The 27,493-nt window shown below is 41.3% G+C and overlaps 1 protein-coding gene and 1 non-coding gene across 3 annotated transcripts in view; both read right to left on the bottom strand.

The window, feature by feature from the left end:
- rgl2 (ral guanine nucleotide dissociation stimulator-like 2) overlaps window positions 1-24,968 on the bottom strand; it is a 32,377-nt gene extending 7,409 nt beyond the window's left edge. Inside the window, exons 1-11 of one of the 2 annotated variants that reach the window (XM_058648593.1) lie at window positions 24,576-24,968; window positions 21,229-21,395; window positions 9,272-9,319; window positions 8,110-8,193; window positions 7,843-8,009; window positions 6,959-7,015; window positions 5,417-5,613; window positions 4,933-5,054; window positions 3,637-3,852; window positions 1,400-1,503; window positions 1,046-1,130 (exon numbers count right to left, since the gene is read on the bottom strand). In XM_058648593.1, coding sequence (XP_058504576.1) covers window positions 1,046-1,130; window positions 1,400-1,503; window positions 3,637-3,852; window positions 4,933-5,054; window positions 5,417-5,613; window positions 6,959-7,015; window positions 7,843-8,009; window positions 8,110-8,193; window positions 9,272-9,319; window positions 21,229-21,387 — 1,239 coding nt within the window. In that variant the 5' untranslated portion in view covers window positions 21,388-21,395; window positions 24,576-24,968. Of the gene's footprint in view, window positions 1-1,045; window positions 1,131-1,399; window positions 1,504-3,636; window positions 3,853-4,932; window positions 5,055-5,416; window positions 5,614-6,958; window positions 7,016-7,842; window positions 8,010-8,109; window positions 8,194-9,271; window positions 9,320-12,566; window positions 12,809-21,228; window positions 21,396-24,575 lie in introns of those variants that run through there. The other variant, XM_058648595.1, reaches the window with a different exon arrangement.
- Window positions 24,969-25,689: 721 nt separating this feature from the next.
- On the bottom strand, window positions 25,690-25,761 carry trnac-gca (transfer RNA cysteine (anticodon GCA)). Its single transcript has one exon. It is a non-coding gene; the product is annotated as a tRNA-Cys (tRNA).
- Window positions 25,762-27,493: the final 1,732 nt, after the last annotated feature.

Here is a 27,493-nt window from a genome sequence, read left to right as displayed (position 1 = left end):
CACACAGTACAAACAAGACGTGCGCTGACAGTGGTGACAGAATCAGGCCACTGCTGCTGCTCTGACAGATTGGAGCAGAGTTTGTGTCTGGTCTTTAAACAAGTCCTAAATCTCTCACAGCCAATGTTGTTTTCAGCACAAGATAAAGCCCAACAGACAGACAGACGGACAGAGTGCGTGTGTGTGTGTGCGTGAAGACATGAAGTTGGTCCAGTGGTGAGTAATAAATGTCTCATGCCGCTGTTAAAAAAATGATCAGGGTGTTAGAGTTACCAGTCAAAGTCCAGGGGTGGGTCCTGCTAAACAACAATGATATGGTTTAATCCCTCAATAAAATAATGTAACGTTAGTGCATTGTTTCATTTTCTGGCCGTAAAGATTAAAACCACCACTGATCTGTGCCGCGTGAGCACTAAGGGTTAAATGGGAGCTCTTGGTGCTCAGATCTTCATCTTCATCTTCTTTTTCCCGGCTATAAATACATGAATCCTTGTAAGTGTGTTTTACTGGACGTGCGTGTCCTTCTTATTCTATTTTCTACACCATTACAAAGTAGGTTCAGTGTTGACACGGCGTCAAAGGCTGCTGGCAGAGACTCAAAACCAATATCTATCTATGTAATGAAAACACAATTAGTTAAATATAGCCAGAGAACTATAACGGGCAACACAACTGTGGAGTATTGTAGCATCTCAAACGATTGTGCCTCTCTACAAAGTGTTTGTTTTATTGTTCACTGACACATGAAGTCAAGATAGTCTGAATTAAACATCAGTGCAGGAAAACGCTCTGTTCCTGCTCTGCCATTAGTAAGTGGACTTAGTGATTACATTTACCGGGGTCTTTGAATGCATCTCATTAGCTCAACACCCTGAGAACCCTGCATTACTTTCACAAGCTCTCATTCGCTGTATTCTAGAATATTCAGATATTTGACTATATTTCGAATTGTATTTTTTTTTCCTGCCAGAAATGCCCTTAAAAACTAATTCTTGCCAAATGTCATAATATTCATCATTATTAATTTCTCCTGACAGCGACGCACCTCCTTCAGCAGCTCTCTGCTCTGGGAGTAGTTGTCCTTCTCGGAGAATATGTCAGACAGTTCCTCGTATCTCCTGATCGCCTCCCTGCAAAAGAACCATTTAATCACTTCATTCACTTCGAGTAACTATTCCAACCAACAGATATTAAACAGAGAAAAAAAATAAAAAAGTAACAAAAGTGAGGAAATGTTCTTATTTCTACTCCTATACGTCTTTAATTAAATTCTGCTGCTACGCTTTGTGCCGCTGTGTCAGCTTAAATTTCCTCTATGGGGGAATCAATAAAAGTCCATCTCATCTTAACTTTTTTTCGGATCTTTATTCTCCTATTTATTTCTGTTTCAGCAGCAGACCTGTCAGTTTCCTGCCACGTCCTCCTCAGCCGGTGGATGGGGTTACTCTGCAGGGCCGACACGATGGCGTACAGCGAGGAGAAGTTCTTTCTGGCTCGGCACTCCTGTTGAAAGCAGAATGAATGAATGAATGAATGGATGAAACACACACACACACACTGTAAGTGAGAACACTTGTGGGTTTGGCTCTGTGAAGTATTGAGTTCTAGCGTTTGAATAATGGATACACCGCTAAAGAGGTTTGTCCCCGAAAAGAAAGCTTGGCCGCGCTCGCTGCTCGTGACAGCGTGCTGGCAGTGAACCACTTCTAACTCACTTAGCCAAACAGGATGTTGGCGTCTGTGCGGGGGAGCGGTTTGGTTTTGTTCATGTGACGACAAACCGAGCCGCAGGAAAGGAGCAAGAGCACTCGCAGAGCACAGCACCTTAAAACACATTATCACGGCACCTGGATCCAGAGGAACAGTCTGAGATTTACACATCTGACCTCGTTCAATTGGACTGAACCATGTTAGCTTTAAATTGCAGCCAAATCCGTAATCTGGATCAGATCTGGATGAAACTTAGTCTGATGGGAGAGTGTCTAGTCTTGTACACAGAGTTATGATTTGACTATTTGTTCATATAGTTTTGCCCATTATAAGAGACAGAGATCTGAGAGAGTTGACAGACTGCCGGCCACCGATTGGTCAGAGAGTGTCGTCACTGGGAGACTCATGAGCGCGACGTCCGACACGAGAATCAAAGCGAACAATGACGAACTGTAGATCAGCTAAAAAGACTTAAAAAATCCCTGAAAACATCACCTTAATCTCCAACATCTAGCAAGAGGAAATGTCTAAAATCTTTATATTTAACAGAGGAGTCTGGTGTATTTAGCGACTGAGTTGAGCAGAGCCGAGGAGAGCTAGGTCTGTATAACGGAAAAGAGCCGATACTTCGTGGACTTCATGTGTTTGCAGGGTGATGACATTTTCTTCAATGCATCTTGAAGCTGCTCCTCTAAGCTCGACGCGCTGTAGATCCCGCAGAAGTGATGACATTTACCGCAGTCATTGAATGCATCTCATCAGCTTCTATATAAATGACATTGTAGTTCTATAAACATGTTATCACTGACTGTCTAAACTTAGAACTTGATACAATTGTTGTGTAACTGCTCCTGGTCTCTTTCTTCTGTCTCTACATCATCTCCTTCTTGTCCTTTCTCTCCCCCCTTTTTGTCCCCCACCTCTCCTCTGGCCCCCATTTTTCCTTTCACCCCAACCTGTCTAGGCACATGGCCGCACATCTTTGAGTCTGGTTCTGTCAGAGATTTCTTCTTCTGTTAAAAATGAGTTTTTTTCCTCTCCACCAATTCCTAGTGTTTGCTCATTGTTTGAATTGTTGGGTTTCTCTGCTCTCCATGATGTTGTATATGTACTCATGCGCTGTATTTTAGAATAGTCGGATATTTGACTATATTTCCAGTTGTATTTTTTGCTAACTAATTCTTACCAAAACCTTATGGGAACATACTTGGGCTGTTGCTAACAGAAGCACAAACTAACAGATAAACACATGCTCATGAAGAACATAATGGAGGTACTTAGTGGCTTCATAGAAAAAGAGGCTCTGAGAGGAATAAAAAGTGCTCACGTGACTGAACTACCCAAGGAAGGGGACATATTCAGTCACTGCAAACGTTAGTGTGCACAGTTACAGTTAATCCACATTTCCTCTTGTGCAATCGTGTTGTTTCTTAAGCAGATTTAAATGCTTTACTGCTCTCCTTCACGTCGTACACTGACGTTTGCGGTTCGTTCTGTTCACACAGGGCTGCTTTTCTTCATGTACTGGAACATTATGTACTAAAAAAAAAAAGAAAAAATGCTGATTCTTAACAATCTCCTCTTCAATCATGTGACAAACTGTAAAACTGCCCAAAAATAAAGAGCACAGTGTTGTTTCCTGCTGCTGCTGCAGCATGAAGACAAACAACATCAATCAAAACTTCATGAATATGTTATGGAATATTTGCTCTCAGCGTCTCATTGAAGTGAAATTATCAACAGAAGCGAAACAGACTGCGACTCTGTGATGTTACGTGCAGAGTCTGAAGCAGAGTGGGATTACGATGAGAGGATTATGTGGGTTTATTGTCAGAAAAATGCACAGTGGAGCACAGTTTTTCGGCCACATGTGACCTTTTGTTGATTTTTAAAACATATTATTACATGTTATTATGTTCCACCGACCTCTGCCACGCTGATCCATTTCTCCAGGAGACGAGCTCTCTGCTGGCTGCGCAGCTTCGTGGGACAGAGGCAGGACGCTAAGACCGCTTTGGCCAACTTGTTGAACTGACGTACGGTGGCCCGGACGGACCAACAGACGCCTTCCCTCCCCTTCTTGTCCCTCTGCGACCACAGGGAGCCGAGGCAGTGGTACGGGACCAGACGGACAAACAGCTCCTGACAAGCGACAGGAATAAATTAATCAGTGGTTATTTTTCCTACATTGTCTAACGCCTTGGTTCTCAAACTGTGGTACGCGTACCTCCATTGGCACACAAGGGTTTGTTGATCAGACTGGAGCTGAGGGATTTAGACCGGAGTGCGTAGAAAACGATATAATAAATTAAATAACAATAATTACAGTCACATTATCTCTCGCTCCATCTTAATCTAATCCAGTGTGAGAAATTGATGTGAGGAAGAGGAGGATGAAGAGAGAGCAAATTGTTGATTAATTGATTAATTGGAATAAATCTGTGTCGTGTGAAAAGTCTGCAGCCGACTTTGCTCGACCTATTTTACACCGCTGTATTTTAACGTAATTGTGATAACGGTCTCATATTCACACAGAAACATGACCTTTTCTACATGATCTTTCCTTAAAAGGTTTTCTTCAAACGCTTCATTGTCTGAAAACGTGTCTTCGTCCTCATGAAACCGCTGTAACGCTGCTCCAGAAATACACAGAAAATGGGGAAGAAGACACACGGAGCATGCGCATAAAGCTGTGTACACACTGACAAAGATGGCATCTCCAAGATGCTGCGGCTGCTGCGGCTGACACAGTCACGTGATACTGTAAGGAAACAGATGTGCGTCCACTGCTGGATTCTACGAGGTACGGTGATTTTAATGTGCACTTAAAGAGGTTTGAGCAGGTCATTACAGTTTGAACGTGACCTTAACGTCACACTTTTGAAAATAATACTCATATGAAAGACAACACTTGTATAAAAGCATTCAAACACAACAGTGACAATGAACCAAATAACAATTATCGTACCTGCACAGCAAGACTTTTAATTATTAGGGCCGGAACTGTCTCTATCCTGGCTTTACGGTCATGTTTGAGGGGATTAACCTGCATAAAAACCTCTGGACACTACGGTCGGACCCGTGCGTTGCACCAGGGCTCTGTGGTGGAACGTGGATGGAGGTGAGCCAAAGCTAAGAATTTGCACTGAATTTCAAAGAACTTGTTTTAACTCATGTGTTTGTTGACATCGAACCAACAAACACGGCTGTAAATAGACTCACCGTCTCGATCCTGGTGAGCTGCTCAGCGATGAGCGGCGCAGGAAATCCCAGGACGCTGGTGGGTTCAAACTTGGAGGCGTCAGGAGGAGGAGGAGGAGGAGCACTGGTGAAGCCGCTCTGATCTGAAATGGAAGAAATTGATGAGTGAAACTTCTCTTCTAACAGTGTATATATATATATATATATATATATATATATGTATATATATATATATATATATATATATATATATATATATGTATATATATATATATATATATACATATATATATATATATATATATATATATATGTATATATATATTTTATACATATATAAATACATATATATATACATAAATATACATATATATGTATATACATATATATATATAAAAATCTTCCAGTCGTACAGTTTCAATAGCATATTCCTCCACAAACACCTCCTCACATACTCAGGCATTCATCACCAGTGTCGCTGTGAAATCCCAGTTGAAATACAGACCTCTGTGGGCATCAGGGAGCAGAGCTTTCTCGCTGAGCTCCTCGGCGATCCTGAGGAGGCGAGCGCGGAGGTCGGCCGCGGACGAGGAGTCCTGCGGGAGCAGAGGAGCCAGACGCAGCAGACGAGTGGGCTCCTTCAGACTCCGGAAATCTTCCGGATACTCCGTGAGCCACGTTCTGAACACAGTGCACACGGCTCTGCAGGGACGAGGGACAAGGGAAATGATTTTGATTCACCGCTTTCATTAAATGTCTGGGTTTTTAGCCGCGACCTCCACAAACATCAGACAAACAAAAGTTTTTTATCGCTCCTGCAGGAGTTCAAGTGTTCAACAGTGAGTTCAACAAACAGAGAATGAAGAGGAGATAATGTTATATATAGACGACCAGCGTCTGTGTCTACATCTAATCCTGGGTGAAGCCGATAAACAAGCTGTTGCAGGCAGAAATTGATTCAACATATTGATATTTTTTTCCCAGGCGATGCCAAAGTTGCCAAGAAATTACACTGTGGAGGAGCTCAGAGGAAAAGGAAAGCAGCTTAGAGAGGTGTGTGTGTGTGTGTGTGTGTCCATTATTTAGAGAGGAAACAAAGCCATTAAGATGAAAAAAAGATTCTTTCTTCCTTTTCTTAAAAGTATTACATCGTCAGCGCTTCAGACTGGGCTGAAGAAAACAAGCAGAAAGTGAAGGGTAGCACTCAAACACTCATAACAACATGGGAAAGGGAGATTCTAATGACATCAGGTCTTCTAATGAAAAGAGACTGACATAAATAAAATAATTAAACCCTTAAATACTGTTCAGATCAGATGTGACCTAGTTTGAGATTACGACAAACGCAGTTTTATTATGTTGGCGTCCGACAAAATAATTGTAAATACCTAATGTTTATAATTTAACAAACGTTAGATATTTACAATTATTTTGGGGAAAACTTGGGGACAGCGACTCCAAGCCTGTGACGTCTTCCGGTCAACCAAAAACCACGGCACAAAGAACAAGTGTATTTTCAAACAATAAAATACAATATTTTTAAATGATTAATTCCATAAAAAATGTGTATATATACCAATATTGGTATATTGGTTGCAATTATGGGTGCAAGCATTCCTGATATATCTGCATATCAGATATCTACAACAAGTCCAAGAGCATTCCTAATAATTACATAGAAACATTTTATATTTTTGGACATTTAGAGAAAAAAGAACAGATTTCTTCGTCTTGTGTTTGCTGCTGCTGCTGCTGCTGCTGCTGCTGCTGCTGCGATTCAGGTAACATGAGACTTCACTGTTTACTGAGGAAAAATGAGGTAATGAAGCAGATGAGGATTATTATGAACTGCTGTGGATAATCAGGGGAAAACACAAGGGAAGGAAGGAAAGAAACCCAAGACAGACACAAAGGGGAAAGCAAACGCTACTCAGTAAAACAGGAAGTAAACGAGACGAGAGACATAAATATCACCTTCGAAAAGTAGCATCACCTGACAGAACTTAAACACAGATGTGCTGATGTGAGACAGCTGCTTTAAACTCACTTGTTGAACGACTGTCGTCTCTGGCTCCTGTCGCTGTCTCCAGGTGGTTTCTCCAGTCTGTCAACAACAACAACAAACAACAACAAACACACTTAGCGGAGGAGAAAACGAGAAATAGCAACGTGTATTCATGGGCTCCTTATCTGAAGACACTTTTGAGCAAAGGTTTTTGCCAGAATGTTTCCAGCTGTAGTCAGATTTTGGAATTTCAGAGTTCCAAAAGGAGGAGGAAGTTTTCAACTGGAAAACTTCCTCCTCGAGCAACCTCATAAACTGTAGAGGTTGCTCCAACCTCTAGAGGGCAGTGTCGAGAACACAGGTAGAGGTGTGCCGGGTCGTGACGGAGACGACGTTTGGGACGGACGAAAATGGACGAAACTGGAGTTGATGCCAACGTACACGTGGTATTTGGCAAACAGCATAGCGACATGTTTACGGATAAAAAACATGGACGACTGATTTACTGCCCAACAAAAGTGCTACTAACCCTCTACCTTTACCGCGCAAAGAACTATATTTGGTAACTTCTGCAGTCATCCATAACAAAAAGTACGATCACATGGCTCAGTCTTCTCCTGCACCTTACCAGTAATGAAATCAATCAGGTGTGTTGGAGCAGGGAAACATCTAAAACTCACCAGACAGGGTTCCCCAAGGACCAGTATTGGGAAACACTGTTCTAAAATAATGTTCCTTTCACTTTATTGGTGTTTTTCCTCGTATATTTACCACAGAGGGGCGAGGAACCATATGTGGTCCCTTCATGGACACATTTTGGATCCAGAGTTTCCAAACAAAGCTCACATGCAGGTCTCTCCTCTGTGCTCTTATTCTTCTCTCTCTTGTATTTCACTATTTGTATCGTGAGAGAGAGCCTCCGTCACCTGTCAGTGAGGATGTCCAGCACTCTCTCGGTGGACGTGAAGGAGCGATAGGTGGAGAGGAAGATGGTGATGAAGGAGGAGTCTCCCATGGAGAAGGAGTGAAGGAGGTGGCGCACGAGCTTCTCTTCCGTCCCCGCTTTGACGCACTGCGAGCGAGTCACCGCCGACTGAAGGGGAAGCAGGAAGGAAAAGGAAAGAAAGGAAGTTCATGTTTGTGTTTGTATAACTGTGTTATTGTGTGTGTGTGTGTGTGTGTGTGTGTGTTACCGATGGACCGGTGGTTCCTCCATGCTGCTGTTTGACCACCACGGTGTAGATCACTCCGTCCTCCTCTTCCTCCACGACAGTAGACTGCGGAGCGGGAGGAAAGCCACAGTTTACGTCACTGTTTTATTTGGAGTCAAACTCAGCTGACACTGATCTAACGTAACAGACCAATATTTGCCATTTTTTAATATCCAGCAGTGGTCAATTATTGATTATTAAATGTAAACATAAGTTTCATTGTTTAATCAGTTTTAACATCACAATGATGAGCCAGAAAATAAAAGTTCTATTTCAGTTTCTGAACTGATTTGGCAACGGGCGACTCTTTGTGACACAATTACATAATGTGTTTTTTTAACGTTCAAAAACACCATCAAACCCGTTAACAATCCGTCTTCTCCTTTGAATTTATATATGTGGTCGGAATTGTGCAAATGAATGAATAAACGGAGCTAAACAGACTCACATGATCAGAACCAGAGAAATGATTGATCGGTCAAATATTTGACATTTTTTAATCATCAACATTGGGCAATTATGACAATAAAATAACATGTTTTTGTTCTCAGGAGCTTTTTAAATGTTACTAACTTACACAAAGTTAACTTTTTTATTGTCATTTTTTGTAGTGAAAATACTGCGTTCAGTTTTAATGATTTCTTTTTCAAAATGGAGCAAAGGAACCAGAAAATATTCACATTTTAGTAGCTGAAAAATCAGGAAGCTTGTTTTAATGATCAAAAGAACTCTAAAAACGAATCATCAATTATCAAATTCATTTAGTAACCAATGACTAATCGACTAATCGTTATAGTGACGTTAAATTCATTTTATTTGTACTATTTGTTAACATTTCACAGTTATATTTCATTGGACGGAGGAAAAAAAGAAAACACGTTAAATATATGGGTCACATACAAATAATCATTAAAAATTGGCATCAATAATCAGATAATAATCAGCTGCCAAATCGGCGTCAGACACAGAAAAAACCCCAGATCAGTCGACCTCGATTAAAAATACATGAAATCTTTAAAAAGCTGTGGTGAACTCATTTCTCACATTGGTTTTAGTTTTAGCCTGAAGGGAAAAACCCTGACACAGTTACACTGTTTCCTACACACACACACACACACACACACACACACAGTGTGAGTCTCACCAGATCGAGAGGACAGTACCAGGTGGTCTTCATCGGTGAGGGCTCCGCCTGAGGAGGAAGAGGAGGAGAAGGAGACACATGAAACATACTGGTCTTAAATTAGCAGTAACACAACACATATTCATACACATTCATTTGTATATTTTAAAAAACAACAACAGACGACACTTGTGTACACAATTCCCTGCATTGTAACAACCCTTCAACAAGTAAGCCACATATTCTTGAATTAACTTAAATGTTCTTGTTTTTAGAAAAGTGATCGGCCAAATTCCCCTTAGATAAAACACTTTAGACTGTAATGTGCCTTAAAACACGGGAAAAACTAAACAAAAACTTTAAGAAAATCCTGTCATTTACGAAATGTTTGCTTCCTTTACTCGATTAAGCTGAATTTAAGAAATTATAACATAGAATTTCTCATAAATAGTGATTTTTTAAAACAAATTCAATTTAAGGCAGTAATGAACACACAAACAGGAGCAGCTGGGATTTGTTTAAGCTTGTTTCTGCTAATTAGAGCTTCACGTAAGCGTGTAATATCTCATCATGGCAACATTTAAAAGTCATTTTTCTGATGCAAAACTTGCTCGCCAAGATTATTTTTTTCATTTTAGCAAAAGCGAGGCTTATTTTCCATTTTTGCAGTGTACTATACATTTTAGTGTCAAAAAGCCAGACGTGAGTAAAAAATGAGCCGTAATTGTTCCTGCCAAAACTTCATTCTGATGAAGAGTTGATTTGACAACGAGGATGCAGTTGATTAAAACTTGATTTATGGCCCAAAAGTGTGAAATGAGGAGGAATTGAACCCATTCAAAGCCACTAAAAACACAGTGAGTATATCCTTGCATCTTGCTACTGTTGTTTGTGGCCTTATCACACAACAAACACACAAGGGACACAAGAGTTGACTGTTGCCTCTTTAAATAAATGTTATTTTCAATGTTACAACTCGTTCTTTACAAAAATGCAACAAAACTCACTGTGGAAAAGCTTGAACATTAAGAAATACAACAACTGAGCTCCATAATACAGACACGACACCGAGCGCAGACATGAATAGTTTCATATTGGCAGCCAGAGATTCAAACTGTGGATAAAACGTTGCAGTTAAATATTCGCATAATATTTTGTGCACACATGATGACAAACCGGTCCCGATCCAGCGTCTCTCACGTGCTAAGACCTACTGTTAAATAACTCTTCACACTCACTGTACAAACACTTTTCCTCATATTGACACAACCACACACACACACACACACACATTCTGCCACAGCCCAAGTCATGTTACAGTACACACACAACAAGAACATGACTCACAGCGACTTTGGCAGAGAACAGAGGAGAAGAATACGGTGACGTGACCAAAACAGCCTCAGCGTTTCAGAGGCTTCCGTCCAGAATTCATTCATTCATTCATTCATTCACAATTGTCCATTCAGCACTGACGTTAACATTATTTCCACACGTGGACGTGTCAATTTTTGCAGATTATGTTCAGACTGACTTCATATAATAACAACACACCAGCAGCACGTGCTGCACAAAATACGTTTTAAAAACACACGGACTCATCCTGAATGTTTCCCTGAGGAAAATCTACTGAAAACGACGAGACGAGATTACGTCAAAATATGGAATATGTCAGGTGTACTACCTGTTGCCAGTAGGTGGCGCAATGACTGACTTTGCAGGTCATCATCATGGAGCGATTGGTGCGGAAGATCATTTGTGGTACGGATGCTAATTTTTAATTCATACTTTTTCATATTAACAAAAAAAAAGAGAAAAGAATTCTGGGATTAAAGTCAGAATTAGGAGATTAAAGTCAGAATACTGATTCTAAAAATCGTATAATTCTGTATTAATATTTTTTGTTTCCCCACAAAAATGTCACATCATAACACTGGTAATACTCGGGCAGAAGATGGCCACTACTGTGGTTGCCATAGTAACCCACATACAGATCAAAGGAAGACGAGGGTAGCGTCTGTCTGAGCTGAAGGAATTCTGCCGCGTGGCTAGTGGGAACACAAAATGTGTAAATAGGTTTTTAACTATAATTCCTGCCAAATTCAACAGATCGCCTTAAAACTATTGCAAGTTTCCCTCATTAGTCTGACCCGTGGCAGGAACTGTTGACTTTAGAGCGCCTTCATTTGCTAAATAAAACACCGACATTTGCCCTGCATATAGATCCTCGTATTGCACCAGGAAGGACAACGATATCTCACCAAATCAATATGTTGACCCACCGCTTCGTACATAAGCTTCCAGTTCTCAGAATTGTATGCAAAAAAATGGAGGAAAATTGCAATCATATATGAAGATGTTGTGTTATATGAGTTCTCAAGATCCAAACTGTTGAGCAGGACACTTGTTTTCATTCTCGTGAATACCCGTCGGCCGAGCCGCAACCTCTTGTTTACACCAAGACCCTGCAGATGGCTCGCTGCACGACACAGATCAATATCACCTTACACTCCGCTCGACTGCCGCAGCCGTGACTTTTTCCTACGATTAAAAATGCATGAGTCAAACACACACGCCGTGTGGAAGCATCCACTCCCCAGCGTCTGGTAAAACAAACTCCAGACTATCTCTGATGGTTCACACTTGTGAGTCAACGTTTTTTTTTTTGTATGTAAAAAGCAACACCTTGGGAACGCTCTGAAAGACAAACACACCAAAACATCTTCCTTCTCAGCCCTTTTAGACTATTAATGAGCGAATAAAGTAATGAAATGCCTTTAATATCATTTGTTTTGCATGCGCTAACTTGTGGAGTCAATGCTATTCAAAATAACAGCCACAGGCTGCAGCGATTAATCGGTTATTATTCGACGACTAAAGTAAAGTGACATCTTTTTTGAGTGTTTTTATTTCAGATTCGGACTTTTCAGCTTCTTCATTGTGAATATGTCCTTGTTTCTTTGCTCCATACGACATGGAAATCAATCAAATGGAACAGTTATGGTTTGTGGATGTAATAACCTCTGCAGCCTCTTCTCCCTGTATCAACCTGTGCTGTAATTAGTTGGTAACAAACGTGTGTTAGCCTCTATTAGCATCTTTCAAATTACCTTGACTTGCCTGGATCAAAGGTCAACACCGAGCAAGGCGCTCCTTGCATTCACAAAGACCCTGAACACAACAGCGTCTGTTATTCTGCCTCTACCTGTGCAGAATATCCTGTTTCTGCCCAAATGTGAGTTTTGGATGTTTCCCACAGAATGAGCTCACACACTCGCACAGAAAGGTGCACGACAACAATGGTCACACAGGTTACCTTTCCGTCTGCAAGTCCAGACAGGTAGAAGAAGTCCCTGAGCTTCCTGGAAACTCTCAGGATGAAGGCAGGAATAGAAATTTCCTTTTCCCCATTTTCTCTCATTTGTCGTGCCCTCCTTCTCCCGCTGTTCTTCCTCAGCCTCGTTCTCCTCTATCGATTGTCCCAGATCTGTGATGTTTATGTCTTTACTGCCTGCCCCTTAACGCTCTGTGTCTCTGTCTCACAAAGACACACCTCGAACAGGAGCTAAGTCCGGCCCCCGCAAGCCTGCATCATCTTGGCACACCCATTTTACACACACACACACACACACACAAAGAGAGAGAGAAAGAGCCATAGGGATGTGTTTACGTTGACGTTGGAGGACAACACTGTTTTTCACTGAGGCTCTTTATACAGTCATTGTCTTTCTACAGTTGTGAGGACACACACACACACACACAATGCACGAAACCCAACCCGTAACCTTAACCTAAAACAAATTCTAACAAGTCCCGCTGTCCATCCGTCCTGGACCTATGATCTCTCCCTTTAAACCCGTTTCTTTATTTTACATTAAAAAAATAATAATTCTGCTCTTTAATGTTTCGCAACTTTAAAAATAGATGCAGACAAAAAGAATTCACACCAGTTTTGCCATTTAAAACCCCCCCAAAAAACATTGGCATTTACAGCTATTTTCATAATTGATTAATCTGTTGATTATTTTCCCGGTTAATCAAGTACTTGTTTGGTCCTTAAATGTCATAAAATGTTGAAAAATGTTGGATCGGTGAAATTATACCTTGTTTTGTCCACAAACCGAAATTATTTCGTTTTAATGTTTGTTTTTTTGTTATATGAGCAAAGAAACCAGAAAATATTCACATTTAAAATGCGGAAAAAATTGAGTTATTAAGTGTTATAAAATGTGATTAAATGTTTATATGACTAGGTTTATCTTTTTGATGACCTGTTTCCTGTGTTTAATATTTAGTTCATACTTATTTATTTAAAATATATACTTGCACTGCAAATACATAAACTATACAGATTGGAGACCATTCCAACATCATTAGCATTGAATGTTTATCTATGAATAAAGTTTTTATCAGATTGGCCATCGTCTGCCCTAATTTCTAATCCTAATCCACATCGGTTGACCTCATCCTTAAACCTTGAAAATTGTGAGGACAATTTCAAAAATGTCCTCAACAACATTATTTTGAGCCAGAATTTGTCCTTAAAACACACACAGCCAAACACAGAGAGACAAAGGCCTGAAGCTATTTCCAGAACAATACTCCTTCTCTCTCAATCTCTCCTCTTTGCTTTGCTTTGTCACTGACCTCCTCATGCAGATAAACCAGTTTGGCTGAGTATCCTGTTTAATCCAGCCAAACTGTGGGGACAAACGTCCAACTGAAGGACAAGCCTTCATCCCACCTGCGCCTGGTGTTCAGGCATTAAAGATTCCTGTAGTTTAGAAACAAGAGGTAATAAATGTTCAGACAACCACTAAACCAGGAACTAAGCTGTGTTTATTTAAGGGGCTAATGACATCACAGCCATGTTAGCTAGGTGGAGACTTTCACAGCTATGTGTGTGTGTGGAGGGCAGTTAGCTAAGTCAGCTAACACACAGCGCAAACTGAAAACACAACGTTTGAAACCATATTCATTGACTTTCTCGGCCACTTGTGGACAGAAGAACAGACTGCCAACACATACTGTGTTAGCCTCATCACCTTATGCTAAGTTCGATCAATGTGTATTTGTCCTATTTGTATAATAAGAACACAAAGAGCAACATTAGCTCGAGTTTTAGCATTAGCATTCAGCTTGAGTCATGTTTCTGTCCCCATTCACAAATGCAGCTTGAGAAAGGTGGCTAACTAGCTCATAAACACTTAAATAAAACAAAGGTATAGCCTTCATCAGTCAGCTTAGCCTGCCAAAAAAAACAAAACCATTAAGCACATTTAACTAGGTTACATGTTTCACTGCCACTTACTAGCTAGTTGCTATCTTTATCCATCTGTTGGGAGGTCTTCTTCACATTTTATTCCAATACTATGTTAAATGTTTATATTTGGGGACATAATTAACAGCTACTCCTCTAACTGAAAGGCTGTAAACAAATACTGTATTATCCTCATCACCGATATATGCTCACTAAGTTTCATCAATATGTAAATGTCATATTTGTATAATCAGCACACAAAGAGCCACATTAGCTCCAAGTTTAGCATTAGCATTCCACTTGATTCCTTCATGTTTCTTACCCCATTTTCATCTTGAGACAATTTGGCTAATTAGCTCCTAAACACATGGATTGACTCCTGCCCAGTAAGCAGTAGAGTTTGACTTTGTGTTTTTTCATGTTTGATGTCAAACTTGTTAGAAAGCAACAAACAAGAAACATTTATAGAGACTAAATGATTATGTTTAACAGCCAGTGGCTATAGCTAGTTGCTAACTTTATCCATCTGATGGGAGGGTAGAGATTTTCTCATTTTATGAGGATTTATGTTATGCTAGCGCCAAATTTATTGAATATAAAAAATACAGTTTACTTTGAGTTACCAACTACTACTTCTACTACTACTTCATGGTTACGCAATAAGAGTAACTTAAATGGGGAAATGACAGTGGGATTATAGTGGAAAAAAAGCGACTCCGAAAAACCCTGCACTTTAAACGGAAGAATACCAACTGCCCCCAAAAAGACAGAAAAAATTGTTATATTATATCTTGCAAAAATAATAAAGTGCTGATTGACAAAATATTCTTAATAATTTTTTTGAGAAATATCAAACTGTGCACAGTCAGATAATCAGTTCCTCTACCCCAACCCCTGGGGCATCATCTGCTGACTTGCTGCATAAAAGAGCGAAAGTTATTTTAATCTCTCATTAATCACTTGTCTGACTTTGGTATGATAGCACGCTGATCCTGTACGCCTGTTAACAACACAAAGGACATTTGCCCTTTGCTGCGTTTCCTAATTCCAGCTGGTATATTGGGAAACATGAGATATGATGTTCATTTAATGGAGTTTTAACTGAGTTTTCCTTCTGAATCTGGGTCAGAGAAACTAGCCTTTTCTGTGGAGAGTTTTCAAAGCATATGTAATTTGGATTCCAGAGGCTGGAGGATAGAGATCATGATTATAGGCCACAGTGGTGGTTGGCATCAGTTATTATTAATAAAAAAAAAGGGCTCTGCAGCTGTTGTTTGCAGAGCTCAAGTGACTTGGTTCTTATATAAACCACTGTTGATTTTGATTAATTCCTTTGCCAGGTCTACACTTCAGGGCTTTTTTTTTCTTTTCTTTTTTTTCTGAAAGTTCCCCCATCCCCGCCTGCATACAGGAAGTACATAATAAGTGGAAACAAACACAGGAAGCAGGACATGCAGTCGTGTTGCGAAGTTATTTTTCTTCCCTTCTCCTTCCATCACAAGTTGAGGCTGAGTCAACCTCTCCACCCAACCCAACCACATCAGCTATTGGAGGGTACCAGAAAAGGAGGCAGGAAGCCAAATCTCCACTTCAACCCCCCAGGGTCTAAAAAAAAAACAACCTGTTTATACTTTATTCCCTTAAATAAATCCATGTAATCATGTGTCCGCTGTGCCAAAAAGCTTTGCTTTTGAACAAATACACACCAGAGACGCCCGTATTTACAACTGCTGTCTTTGCACCAAACAGGGAGCCATAAATACATCTTTCCCCAAGTTTTATTTAAAGATAACCATTGTTTTTTTTCGAGTGGTTCACAACCTAGACCCCTTCCTTCCTATCTTTCTCTCAGCTCCTCTTCTCACGCTTTCATCTATTTATCCCTTGGTGCCCATTATCCACCCTCTTTCAAGTAAAACTCTGTGGCATTCAGGTCAAAGCTGTTCTATTCCCCTTACAGGGGGAAAATCCTCCCATGGTCATGTTTACTTTGTTAGATATCATTAGCCTCTGATGTTCTATTGGAGTAATTGACTTAATGATGTGCAAACTGACTTAAATTATCTCTGCAGCAATCAGGGGATATTAGGAGAAGGAAAACCAGCCATTTAGCAATATATGTATAATATCTGACAAACAAAAAAACCATGTGGACCTCATAATGATAGTTACTGACTTTTTTAAAGGGGATGTGTGAGGTGCTGTGTGTTGAATATATGCTGAGTGCACACTGCACCAGAGTCCATTGACAAAAACAACAATTTTAGCTTGGAGAACATGGTTGTTGTTGTTGTTGCTATACTTTTGCTTTGATCAGTAGGTTCGTATTACAAAGGTAAAATCTTAACAAAGTTTTTCAAACACCAAAGTCACAAATTAACTTTTATAATTATAAAATATTATATTACAATAACTGAATTTGCTGATGGACGCAGCAATGGACCAACAGCTCCAGTGTTCTGCAAGACTAAAATAGCTGTTGTTATCAATGGACTTTGGTGCAGGGAGTAAGTTGCTTAAAGAGTGACAGAAATGTCAGTTTCCCTGTGGGAAAAGGCTGTATAAAGCTGCAAGATGAAGCAGCAAACTGCTTCACAAGATGGTATTTTGTTATGTTTTTGTTGTTGTTGTTGCTGTTCTTGTTATTCCCAGTCGCTGCTGCCATGTTTTCACTGAGCTCATGGTCTCTCAACTCGGCGCCTTTTCTGGGCCATGGTAATTGCTATATTTTTCTGTTATCTCAAGATCACGGAATAATCATCCAGTTATCCTGGGATAACAAGGCTCATTTTCTCATGATAACAGGATAACAAAAAATAAAAGGTGCAGCAGCAGCAGCAGCAGCAGCAGCAGCACATAAGCTTTGACACCTGCCAGAAGCTGAAAATGTAACAAAACAGAAAATGTACTGATCAGGCCTCGTCATCGAAGGACAAGATTATCTCGGCTGAAGCTTCACGGAGGGGAGTGGGTGGTGGAGGGAATGTGGCAGTGATGCAGTGTCATGGATGCAAGCTGCCGTTAAACCCCCATAGAAGAAGAAAGATTTATTTATTTATGAGGAGACTAAGGAGAGGAGACGACGAAAAGAAAGAATACGACGGACAGGGTAGTGTAGGACTTTTCTAATTCCAGAAGATGGCAGTATTGCAACATCATGGATGCACGATGCTGTTAAAATCCCATAGAAGAAGAATGATTGCACTTCACCTATCCTGCTCTGATTGTTGACTTCTACGGTTGCAAATTTCCATACATTTTTAAAAATTTTAAACTTAATGGGAATATATGGGAATTAACGAAGGTTGGGAACTTAAATATATTTGCTAAATAATATATTGTAGCATAATCTTGGCTAAAGCAATCAGAATTTATGCAAATGCAGTTGAATAATAATGCTATTCCTCAATCATGGGCACAGAGCAGGGCTATTGAGGCCGGGGGGGTGTGGCCATCCATCACATGCATTTTGTATATGACACAGTTTCTTTAAATTATCCAAGATTTCCAGTTAATTCTCATAGATTCCCCCTTTCCCCCCCATAATTCCTATAGAAAGTTTCCAGTTTGGACCAATTTTGAACCAATTTGGTTTAAAAACACAGTCATGAGCGGGCCATTAGGGAATCATTTGGAATATTTCAAAAAATCCCAAATCAAAGTCCTCATGGAATTTTCCGGCCCTTTTTTTACCCTATTGACTTTATTAATTTATCTCGTTATAACGAGGAAAATGAGCCATGGTATCTTGTGATAACACAATATTTTATATCATCATAACAAACAGAGAACAGGCCACTGTCCCGTAATAACAACATGATTATTCCATGATCTCAATATAACAGAATTTTAAAAATATAGTAGCTACTATGACCACTCATGCAAAGCAACATTAGTTTCTTTGAATCGTCATCTGAAGGCCCCGACACGTCATCCTTTCCCTTTAGCCCAACAAGAATTCCAACATCCTATGCTTACAAATGAACAGGAAAGAACTGAGAGGAAAAGGGCAAAGAGTGAGAAGGGACCGAGCTCACACATGCAACATAACCTCATTTAAGAACGAGCAAATGTCCATATTGGATTGAGCTTAATTGACAGACAGTCCTTGGAGACAGGCCTGTGATACTAGATACTGTTTAAAGGGAGAGCAGGTGTACGCCACATCGACCGGCGAAACCACCACATGGATTATTTACTGCCAGCTCAAGCTGCTGTCATGTGCCACGACCGCAGAGGAAGCTCATTCTGAGTGCGTCAGCGCACCGTCTTTATTTAGCCCTGAGGAGTTCCTTGAAGCACGGTGTGAAGTTTAAAAACAGAGCGCGGGTCACGTGGGCGAACAGGGTTGGTCGGTAGGTTGTAAAAAAAATGCGCCGCTGCTGCTAAAGTGGCTATTAGGGAACCTTAATATACTTCTTATCATGTGCAAGAAAGCTGCGGTTTAAAAAGCTTCCCACAAAGAGCCTCTGATGAACTGAAGAGCTGTCGTCAAGTTAGCACAACAAACACCCACAACCATCTGATAAGACTCGACGAAGTTCACTATCAAGCCGCTAAACATTAACAGAGGTGAAAGGTCGTGGGAAATTCACCTGCACCTTTGTAGAACTTCCTCTGTTTCTGTTAAACTTTAGTCCAGCAGTGGGAAACCTGTAAGAGTCAAACCAAACTAACCAAAACATAAACCAAACACATCACACTGACCTTTCTAATGCTCCACCTGGAACGGCTTCGCTATGGCGAGTCACTACATTCAGTGATGCTGCTTTCAGACTGGTTTTAAAAAAAAAGGTTTGGTTTGTCTAAAGTGGAACCACATCGCTGACAGAGTCAAGACGACTCAGTTTCCCACAGTGTACATATTTCACATTATTCCTTCTTCCATTTCTTCATAAATGTCTTTCTTTATTGAGGAGTGCGGTCGACGGACCAGGAGAGGAGAAAGAAAGAAAAGGTGTTTTGCTTTTTGTTAGGGTTTTTTAACAAAATTTTGAAGATGGCAGAGTCTAAAGACTGTCTAATAGGTTGAGTGGGGATCCTTGAAAAGAAGTGATTGATTTTTGGCAAGATCATCATTTTATCATGGAGACTCTTTGAGGTCGTCCTTTATTGATTTGAGTAGAGGAGAATAGTTTAGCTGTGTTTGGTCTGACAGTGTGGAGGAAACACAGATACCCAGGTATCCAATGCTACGTTACGACTTGAGAGGAGTGGATGAAGATGGTTCAACAGCAGAATTGATGGGTAATACAATTGATTTTGAAGAGTAGTAGTTACCAAAAACGAGCTTTGGGGGTTTTGGAGGAAAAGTAGTACATCATCAGCATAAAGGCTTATCTTCTGATGCCCGTTTGTTGTTTTAATTCCTTTAATAGTTTTTATTTGCCAGATTGCAGCTATCAGTGGCTCAATAAATGTGCAGTTATTAACAAAGAGAGAGAGAGAGGGGGGGGGAGAGATGACATTTAATAAAGTTTATCTCTCAAAAGAAAAAGAGAAGACGACAACAAGTTGCACATAAAGTGAGTCAGTGCTGAGATTAAAAAGAGAACTGCTAATGTGTTGCTGTCTCAGACGAGGACTGTAAACCAAGTCAAGAAAAACTGGAATCCTTGCAAAGCTCAAGCCAAATGCTGAAGGAAAGACATACAGTAATGATGCAGTGTCATAGACACTCCATACCGCAAACAATGTTAGCTGGCATCATCCAACCCATAACCCCGCCCTAACATTAACCTTAACATGAACACAGCTCTTTAATGTTGTGAGCACCGGACAAAACGTCCTTGATTCTTATGGTTTTTGGGTGTCTGTCTTATAGTCGCACAACTGTTGCTTAACAGTTCACTCGACAGGCTTCAGCCCTGGCAGGTGACTGACTAAAGGCACCGCACTTTACATTGTTTGGATAAGACGTGCAAGAGGTATCGGTTGAAATGCAACAGGTAGATGGCTACACACAGCACAGCCGATTTTCTCTTCATCTCTCTTGTCGAACAGCTCGCTTGACATACTTGGTTGTTTAAGAAATGCAAGAGATACAACAAAAACAGGTACACATTGAAAGGGTAGTGCACTAGTAAAAGTATACACACACACACACACACGTTTGCATTCCCCACATCCTTACCTGAACCATAACCATCGCAACTAAATGCCTAACCGTTAAAAACGTGTCTTTTAAGGGATAATAACAGACTGCTCCCTATGGTGTATATGTTTTCATGGTCCTCACAAAGATACTCATACAAGAACACACACACAAGTCTGCACAGCTATTCTTCTCGGTACACTGCATTGACGTTCAGCCTAAAGAACGCGTTATCTCTAACCTTAACCAGTTAATGTCTAACCCTAACCTTAACTTTACCACAATTCAAATCTTAGCCCTAAAACTTAACCAGTTCCTCAGAAAATGAGGTTCTACTGGTGGTCCTGACAAGGTCAGTGTTTCTAAAGAGGAAGCAGAATGCCTTTATTCCCTCGGGGTTTTGTGAAAACCAGCCGACCACATCTGCTGTTTATCCAACAAACGGGCAGCTAGCAGTTAGCAGTCACCCACACACACTGTGGGTGAGTGGAGTCACTGTCAGCGCTCAAACGTGCACAGAGCAAAGCTGAGGGGGAAACACTGGGAATTCATTCCGTGTGCTCGAGCCAAAAAAACCAACCGTGACGGACGTGTTTCGCCCGAGCGAAGCGGCACAACACTCACCTGTGACGTCTCCACTTCATCGCCGCCGCTTCCTTTCCCCGATTGGTGGCTCGGTGTGCTGCAGTCAGGTATTAAGGGCCTGTAGCCAATGAGAGGCACGTCGGTTGACTCCACCCCTGGCAGGTCATAGCCACCTGTTCGCATGTTCCGGGGGAGCATGATGCCAGCTGCCACAGACAGACGGAAAGAGCAGAGGAGATGTGAGTGTCTCTTTAACACAGCTGTTCAAGAAGAAGAGCTCATTCTGCTGCCGTCCACCTTCAATGGCCACAGAGACGCAGAAGACGCAGATAACTTGCAATAAATTAATGAATAATACATTTTTATCTCTTTTATTAAGCGTTTAATGCTTATACCAGCATGGAAGTGGACAAAAATGCTTGGTTTTATGTAAATATGTTCTATTATTGCTACATTTTGAAACAATGACAAGTCCGGTCCAGAGTATGAGAAAGAGAAACATGATTTTTAGTCCATCATGTAGATTTGGCAGCAGCACTAATGCTCTTTACCTTTGCTGCTGGATCAGAAAAAGGAATTTCCGGTCCGCGATGTTCGGTCCACGATACCAATAATATCACAATAGAACGATTCTGTGACAACTAATATATTACCCGACAATCAAGTAGCGATACATCACGATATCTGTCCGACTGAAGAAAAGAAAAACGTCAACGTGAAGTTAAAAGTGCAGGATTTCGATACGCAATACAATACGTGATACGATACGCCGTCCGCGATGTTCGGTCCACGATACCAATAATATCAGCATACAACGGTACAACGATTATCGTACTGGACGAGGAAGGACAAAGATATATATCGCCAAATCGATATTTTGATCCACTGCTAATGAGTATGAAGACTTCTTGAAACAATGCCAAAAGTGCCAAGTCCAAAAAAAGACAAATATTATATCGGGAAACTTCTGCCACCATGTATTTAAGCCCGAAGCCAAGAAAAAGTGTCTGTTACAGGATATTTGATGGCAGCATTGAGATCATTTTACACTTCATTTGTTTAACATGTTTATTGTGCAGGTCAGGATTTGCATTACACTCTGCACACTGCACCTCCACCACCTCCTCCTCCACCTCCACCTCCGCCTCCTTCCATTTCCCCTTCCCTCCTTTGGCATTTGCGCTGCCATGAAGATAGACATCTGGTAAACAGTGTTTCAGGAAGAGCAGAGCAGGAGGGAGAGTGATGGAGAGGTTGATAGAGACAGAGCGTTAGCGCTCACACAGCGATGCTACCCTGAAGCTCGACAGTGGAAAACCGGTTTGACTCTCGTGAGCGAGCGGCTGCCGCTCCAAGTCAAACTCCCACAGACTTAATCAAACAGTCTGCAGCTGATCTGCCAATCCAAGCGACAGTGACCTCAGAGGGGGGAAAAGGTGCTGGACCTCTGCCCGACGCCTCAGGTGTGAGATTAAAACTGCGACGGCGCTCCCAACTTTTCCTTTTCTGCTTTTGTTTTTCGTCTCCCGGAGCTAAAAAGTACAACATTTACATTCTCTAAACGGGCCTGTACTTCAGCTCAACCTGCTGCTGCAAGAGGCCTTTTTTAAGCTTTCTGTATCTACAGAAAACTAATGACTGAAACAAATCTCCTCTGCTCTTTATGCAGAGGAGATTTGTTTCAGTCATTAGTTTTCTGTAGATACAGAAAGCTTAAAAAACGTGTGTTACTATATGTTTATGTTCTATTGAAAGCAGCCTATTCTTTAATTAATGGCGATTCAATTTGAAACACGAGTGTTATACAGAATTCCCAGAAGGGATGAGCCCATAATGTATCCAGTATCAGCCAGAATGTTGGTCACAGGATTGGATATCAGCAAAAGGAAAACAACATAACATCCGAAATTATCTAAAATTATCTAAATGGTTCATTTAGAATAATAGAGCGACTACTAGAGGTCTAAAAAAATGAATACATGTAAAAATTGAGATTCTTATTCTAAAAAGTTTCTAAATCGATGCAAAATTTAATCAACCTGCACCAAACTAATGACAAGTGAGCCAAGCGGTCACAGCTGTTTCCATCATGGTACAGTACTGTTTGGTGGAACGGTGCCTTTACTTGGTAGGCGGGGTGTGCGCTGCCCGTGTTAGCGAGACTCGTAGCGTGACGGCGTTCCAGTGCGACGACAACTAACAACGACATTGAGCGCGACACAACAACAACAACAGACAACAATGGAGGACGGCCAGCAGCTCTTTTTTTTTACTGCGTTGAAGAAACACCGGTCGCAAGGGAGTTACGTCTGACGGTCGTGGGTGGAGCAAGTGTAGCTCCACCCAGACTGTAGCCTACCATACCATTTTACCCTGGTACCCCAAAAGAATGGTGCCGAAGAATGGACCAGGTTGTTTTGGTACTATTAACGGAAACAAAAAAAATATGCAGTATCTAGTCTGGCCAGTAGGGGGCCAGTCAAGAGATTATGAGACATGAGGTTAGAATGATATCATTATATGAAAGATATTTTACAGAATTTCCAAATAAAAGATATGGAACAATGTCTCGCTCAGAATACCAATGTATTTATGATGAAAAATTTAAATCTATTACTAAAAACAACACAGAAATAACTTGATATTAAGTGGCGGGCTACTCCTACATGCAACCACCCCAATATGTCACATATAGCCCCTTTAATTTCATTTTTAAGGAAAACAAATGACCCTGCTTGCTATTTTAATTTTAGAAGTCACGTCCTGTGAGTGTCTGCCTTAGCTTGGAATACTATTTTATATATAAATGTATTTATTGCTTTATTACTAGAGGATGAAGAGCATACAGGCCTGCGACGAAAAACAACAACCGTGCAGTTTACTCTCATGACCAACGGCTACACTGAGGACTGTGAAAGCCTGCCATTCACTGACTCTGACCAAAGCAAACAGCCCACATTTGACTGAGGTGTACACACACACACACACACACACACAGCTGTAACTAGGCTACAGTAAGTCACACCCCATTATGCTCCTTTTTCTGCTCAATATTCGGCCAGTGGGTGGTGCTACACTCAGCTGTGATCAGTCCTCATGATAACAGAACAGTGGATGAGAATGTAAAAAAAAAAGAAGCTGTCACAGAGCTGTAAAAGTTTGTTTGTTCTCAGTGACACTTTACAAAAACACAACAACACAAAACACACAACACACAACAACACAGCCTGTGGTGGTGATGCCATTTCTCTGCACTGAGTCACTCTGTGGCACAAAAGGCCAAACTATCATCATATCATCATCATCATCACAGAATGAGAGTGAACACACACGGAGGAAGACAAATGAAGACGGAAGCCGCTGCGTGGAGTTATGATTCCACTTACTGCGTGAAGTCGCAGGATCAGCGCGTGCTCGGCTGGATTCATGCGGCACCGGCGAGTCAGCTGTGGAGAGTCGCACCCATCTGTGCCGCCACGGTCACGGACAGACGGACGACGACAAGGGGAGTCACTGTCCTCCACCACGCGAACCCACGCACACTCTCTCTCTCTCCTTATCTGTGCGTCCACACCTCTCCCGTGCGCAGACTTCAGCAGCTGATAGCGCACTTTAGTCTGTCTGTAAACTCCCTCACTGCTTCCCCCTCTCTCTCTCGCTCTTCTCTCTCGCGCTCTCTCTCTCTGTGACGTCACAGTTCCTGTATATTGTGCGCTGTGGTAACAGCAGATCTCCGTCTCTCTGGGTGGCGCGCGCACGCTCACGCGCACACAAACACAGTCAATGCGGGGAAAACAAACACCAGAGCCGGCTTTAAACGCACCGCTCCTCCGGGGGAAACCAGTCTCTCTCTCCAGCTCCGGCAGGGACCAACGCGGAGAGCAGGGCCGGTCCAAGCCTTTATGGGGCTCTTAGCTGAATTTGAATTTGAATTTGACCCCCCCCCCCCCTTTTTGTTACAAAAATAACATTGTAACCGTGTCGTTTGAAAATGCAAGCAGGGATTACCTTGATGACATTTTCAAGGCTGTTTATTTCACAACACTGTTGTTTTCACAAGATGTACTTTTCAAGATGAGTTCAAGGAAACGCACGTGTGGTAGATATAAAAAAAGTTTCATCGCTCTGTGGTGGTGGACACACACACACACATACATGACATAGTGGATTAAAAAAACAAACAAATATGGGGGTAAATAGGTGTGCAAACATAAAATATTCACAGAAAAAGTCCTTAAGTAAGAGGAAAAAAAAAAAAAAAAAGGAAAAATATGTCCTAATTAAAAAAATGACTATTGTTAATATATTTCTCATTTTGTTCAAACCTATTTTTCATTTGAACTCAGCTATATGGTGCTCGCTTGGAACCTCGTCAGACAACAGGTACCAAGTACTATCCCTCAAGAGTCAAGTCGAGTCATGCTGGAACCGTATAGTGGAAAAGTGCCAATAATCCTGCAGGGCGCTGAAGAAAATACCCAATGCAGCTTTAAATGAATGAGGGGGCACTCAGATTTGAACTGAGGACCTCTTGATCTGCAGTCAAATGCTCTACCACTGAGCTATACCCCCTTATACAAGACCGTTGTATATAACCACACTCAACCTGTCCATATGGGTCGCATAAGGGTTATATTTGGGCTGTCAATATGGGTCAATTGGCTTTCCATTTGCCCACTTAGTCCCCACTTAGTATCCAGAAAGCCTGGAAAGGGAAGTAAGTGGGGACCAAGTGGGCTTAACAAATGTAACACACAGATTCCTGACGATGAGGGGACATTATCCACTATGGAATATGGTCATGGGTTGGTGTAGTGGTTAGCACGCTCGCCTTTGCAGCAAGAACCAACCTGGGCTCAAGCCCTGGTTGGAACAAGGGCCTTTCTGCATGTTAGTTTGCGTGGGTTTTCTCTGGGTTCTGTGGTTTCCTCCCACAGTCAATGCAATATGGGGATTAGGTAAAATTGGATGCTCTAAATTGATTGTAAGAGTGAATGGTTGTTTGTCTCTATATGTGGCCCAGTGATGGACTGGTGAACTGTCCAGATTGTGACCGCCTGTCTAACGCCGTATGTCAGCCACCATGACAATAAAATTGTAGAAGATTGATAAATGAACCACAAATGTCCCCTTTTGTCCCTCATACCCTAAAGGAGATATCATAAACATGGGAATATTACAATAAAGAGAGATAAAGCTCTAATATGGAAACAGATTGGTAAACCAGGTAAGAAGTGTCTTTATGTTTACTCTGGAAACAAATATTACATACGCTAAACAAGACATATTTCTTAGTTGGTTCATGAAACTGGAGCGGCATAATTATACCGTGTACAGGAACCACAATGGAACCTGACAAGACGTGGGGAAAAGTGGGTATGGGACTATTAAAGTGGACAAACATGGCTGAGGCCGCCAAGGAAACAACAAACAAACCCACTTGGGACCCATATTATTGTCAGCCTGATTATAAGCCTTATGGAGCCCACATGGACGTGCTGGCTGGGGACAGTGCAGGTTTGTAAATGAGCGACTGAATCGTGGAAGTGTCCTCGTCTTCAATGTGAAAATAAGACAGGCTGATTTGCAGATGTGAGAGAATTTGAATCTTTTATGACCAGAAAACAAGATAATCTGGTCGTATTGATCGTGTTGGCGCCAAACATGGCGTCTCATTCACCACAAACCTTTGAGCTGAAAAGTAAAACCATGAACGACCTGCTGTGAAGAGAAACCACCGCCACCACAAACCACCATCATTTGACCAGGAAGTCAAAGTGAAGGATGTCGTCGTGTCTGACTCTGACACACAGATGGAGCGGTTGGTGAAAAGGTGGTTAATGTGACAGACAGGTGGTTTATGGTTTTGGGGGGAAAACGCACCAGCATTCAAATGTGTGAATTTGTATTTATTTCTCTTTATGAGGTCCAAAAAAAACCATAAAAACCAATAGTTGTGGGGACATTTTGGTCTGGGCCCCACACCTTTTGAGGGCTTCTTCAGGGTTAAGACCTGGTTTTAGGGTTAGAATTTAGTTAAGATGAGGTTAAGGGTTAAGGTTAGACACTTAGTTGTAATGTTAAGGTTCGTGTAAGGGGCTGCATTATGTCAATGACTTGTCCTCATTAAGATATAAAACCAAGGTTTTTTGGTGTGTTTTCTTGTATTTGTTACCTATTTAGGAGCTTTTTTCTGACCTATAGACACTGACCAATCTGCCTCATGGAGACCAAAACCTTGTCTTAATGAGGCAGAACACTATGGTTAGGGTTAGTCATTTACTGGTTATGGTTGAGGTTAGTA

The sequence above is a fragment of the Solea solea genome, chromosome 13 (genome assembly GCF_958295425.1).
Source record: "Solea solea chromosome 13, fSolSol10.1, whole genome shotgun sequence".
NCBI classification, from domain to species: domain Eukaryota; kingdom Metazoa; phylum Chordata; class Actinopteri; order Pleuronectiformes; family Soleidae; genus Solea; species Solea solea.
The sequence above is the reverse complement of the archived record's forward strand: the minus strand, read 5'-3'. Positions and strand labels throughout refer to the sequence as shown.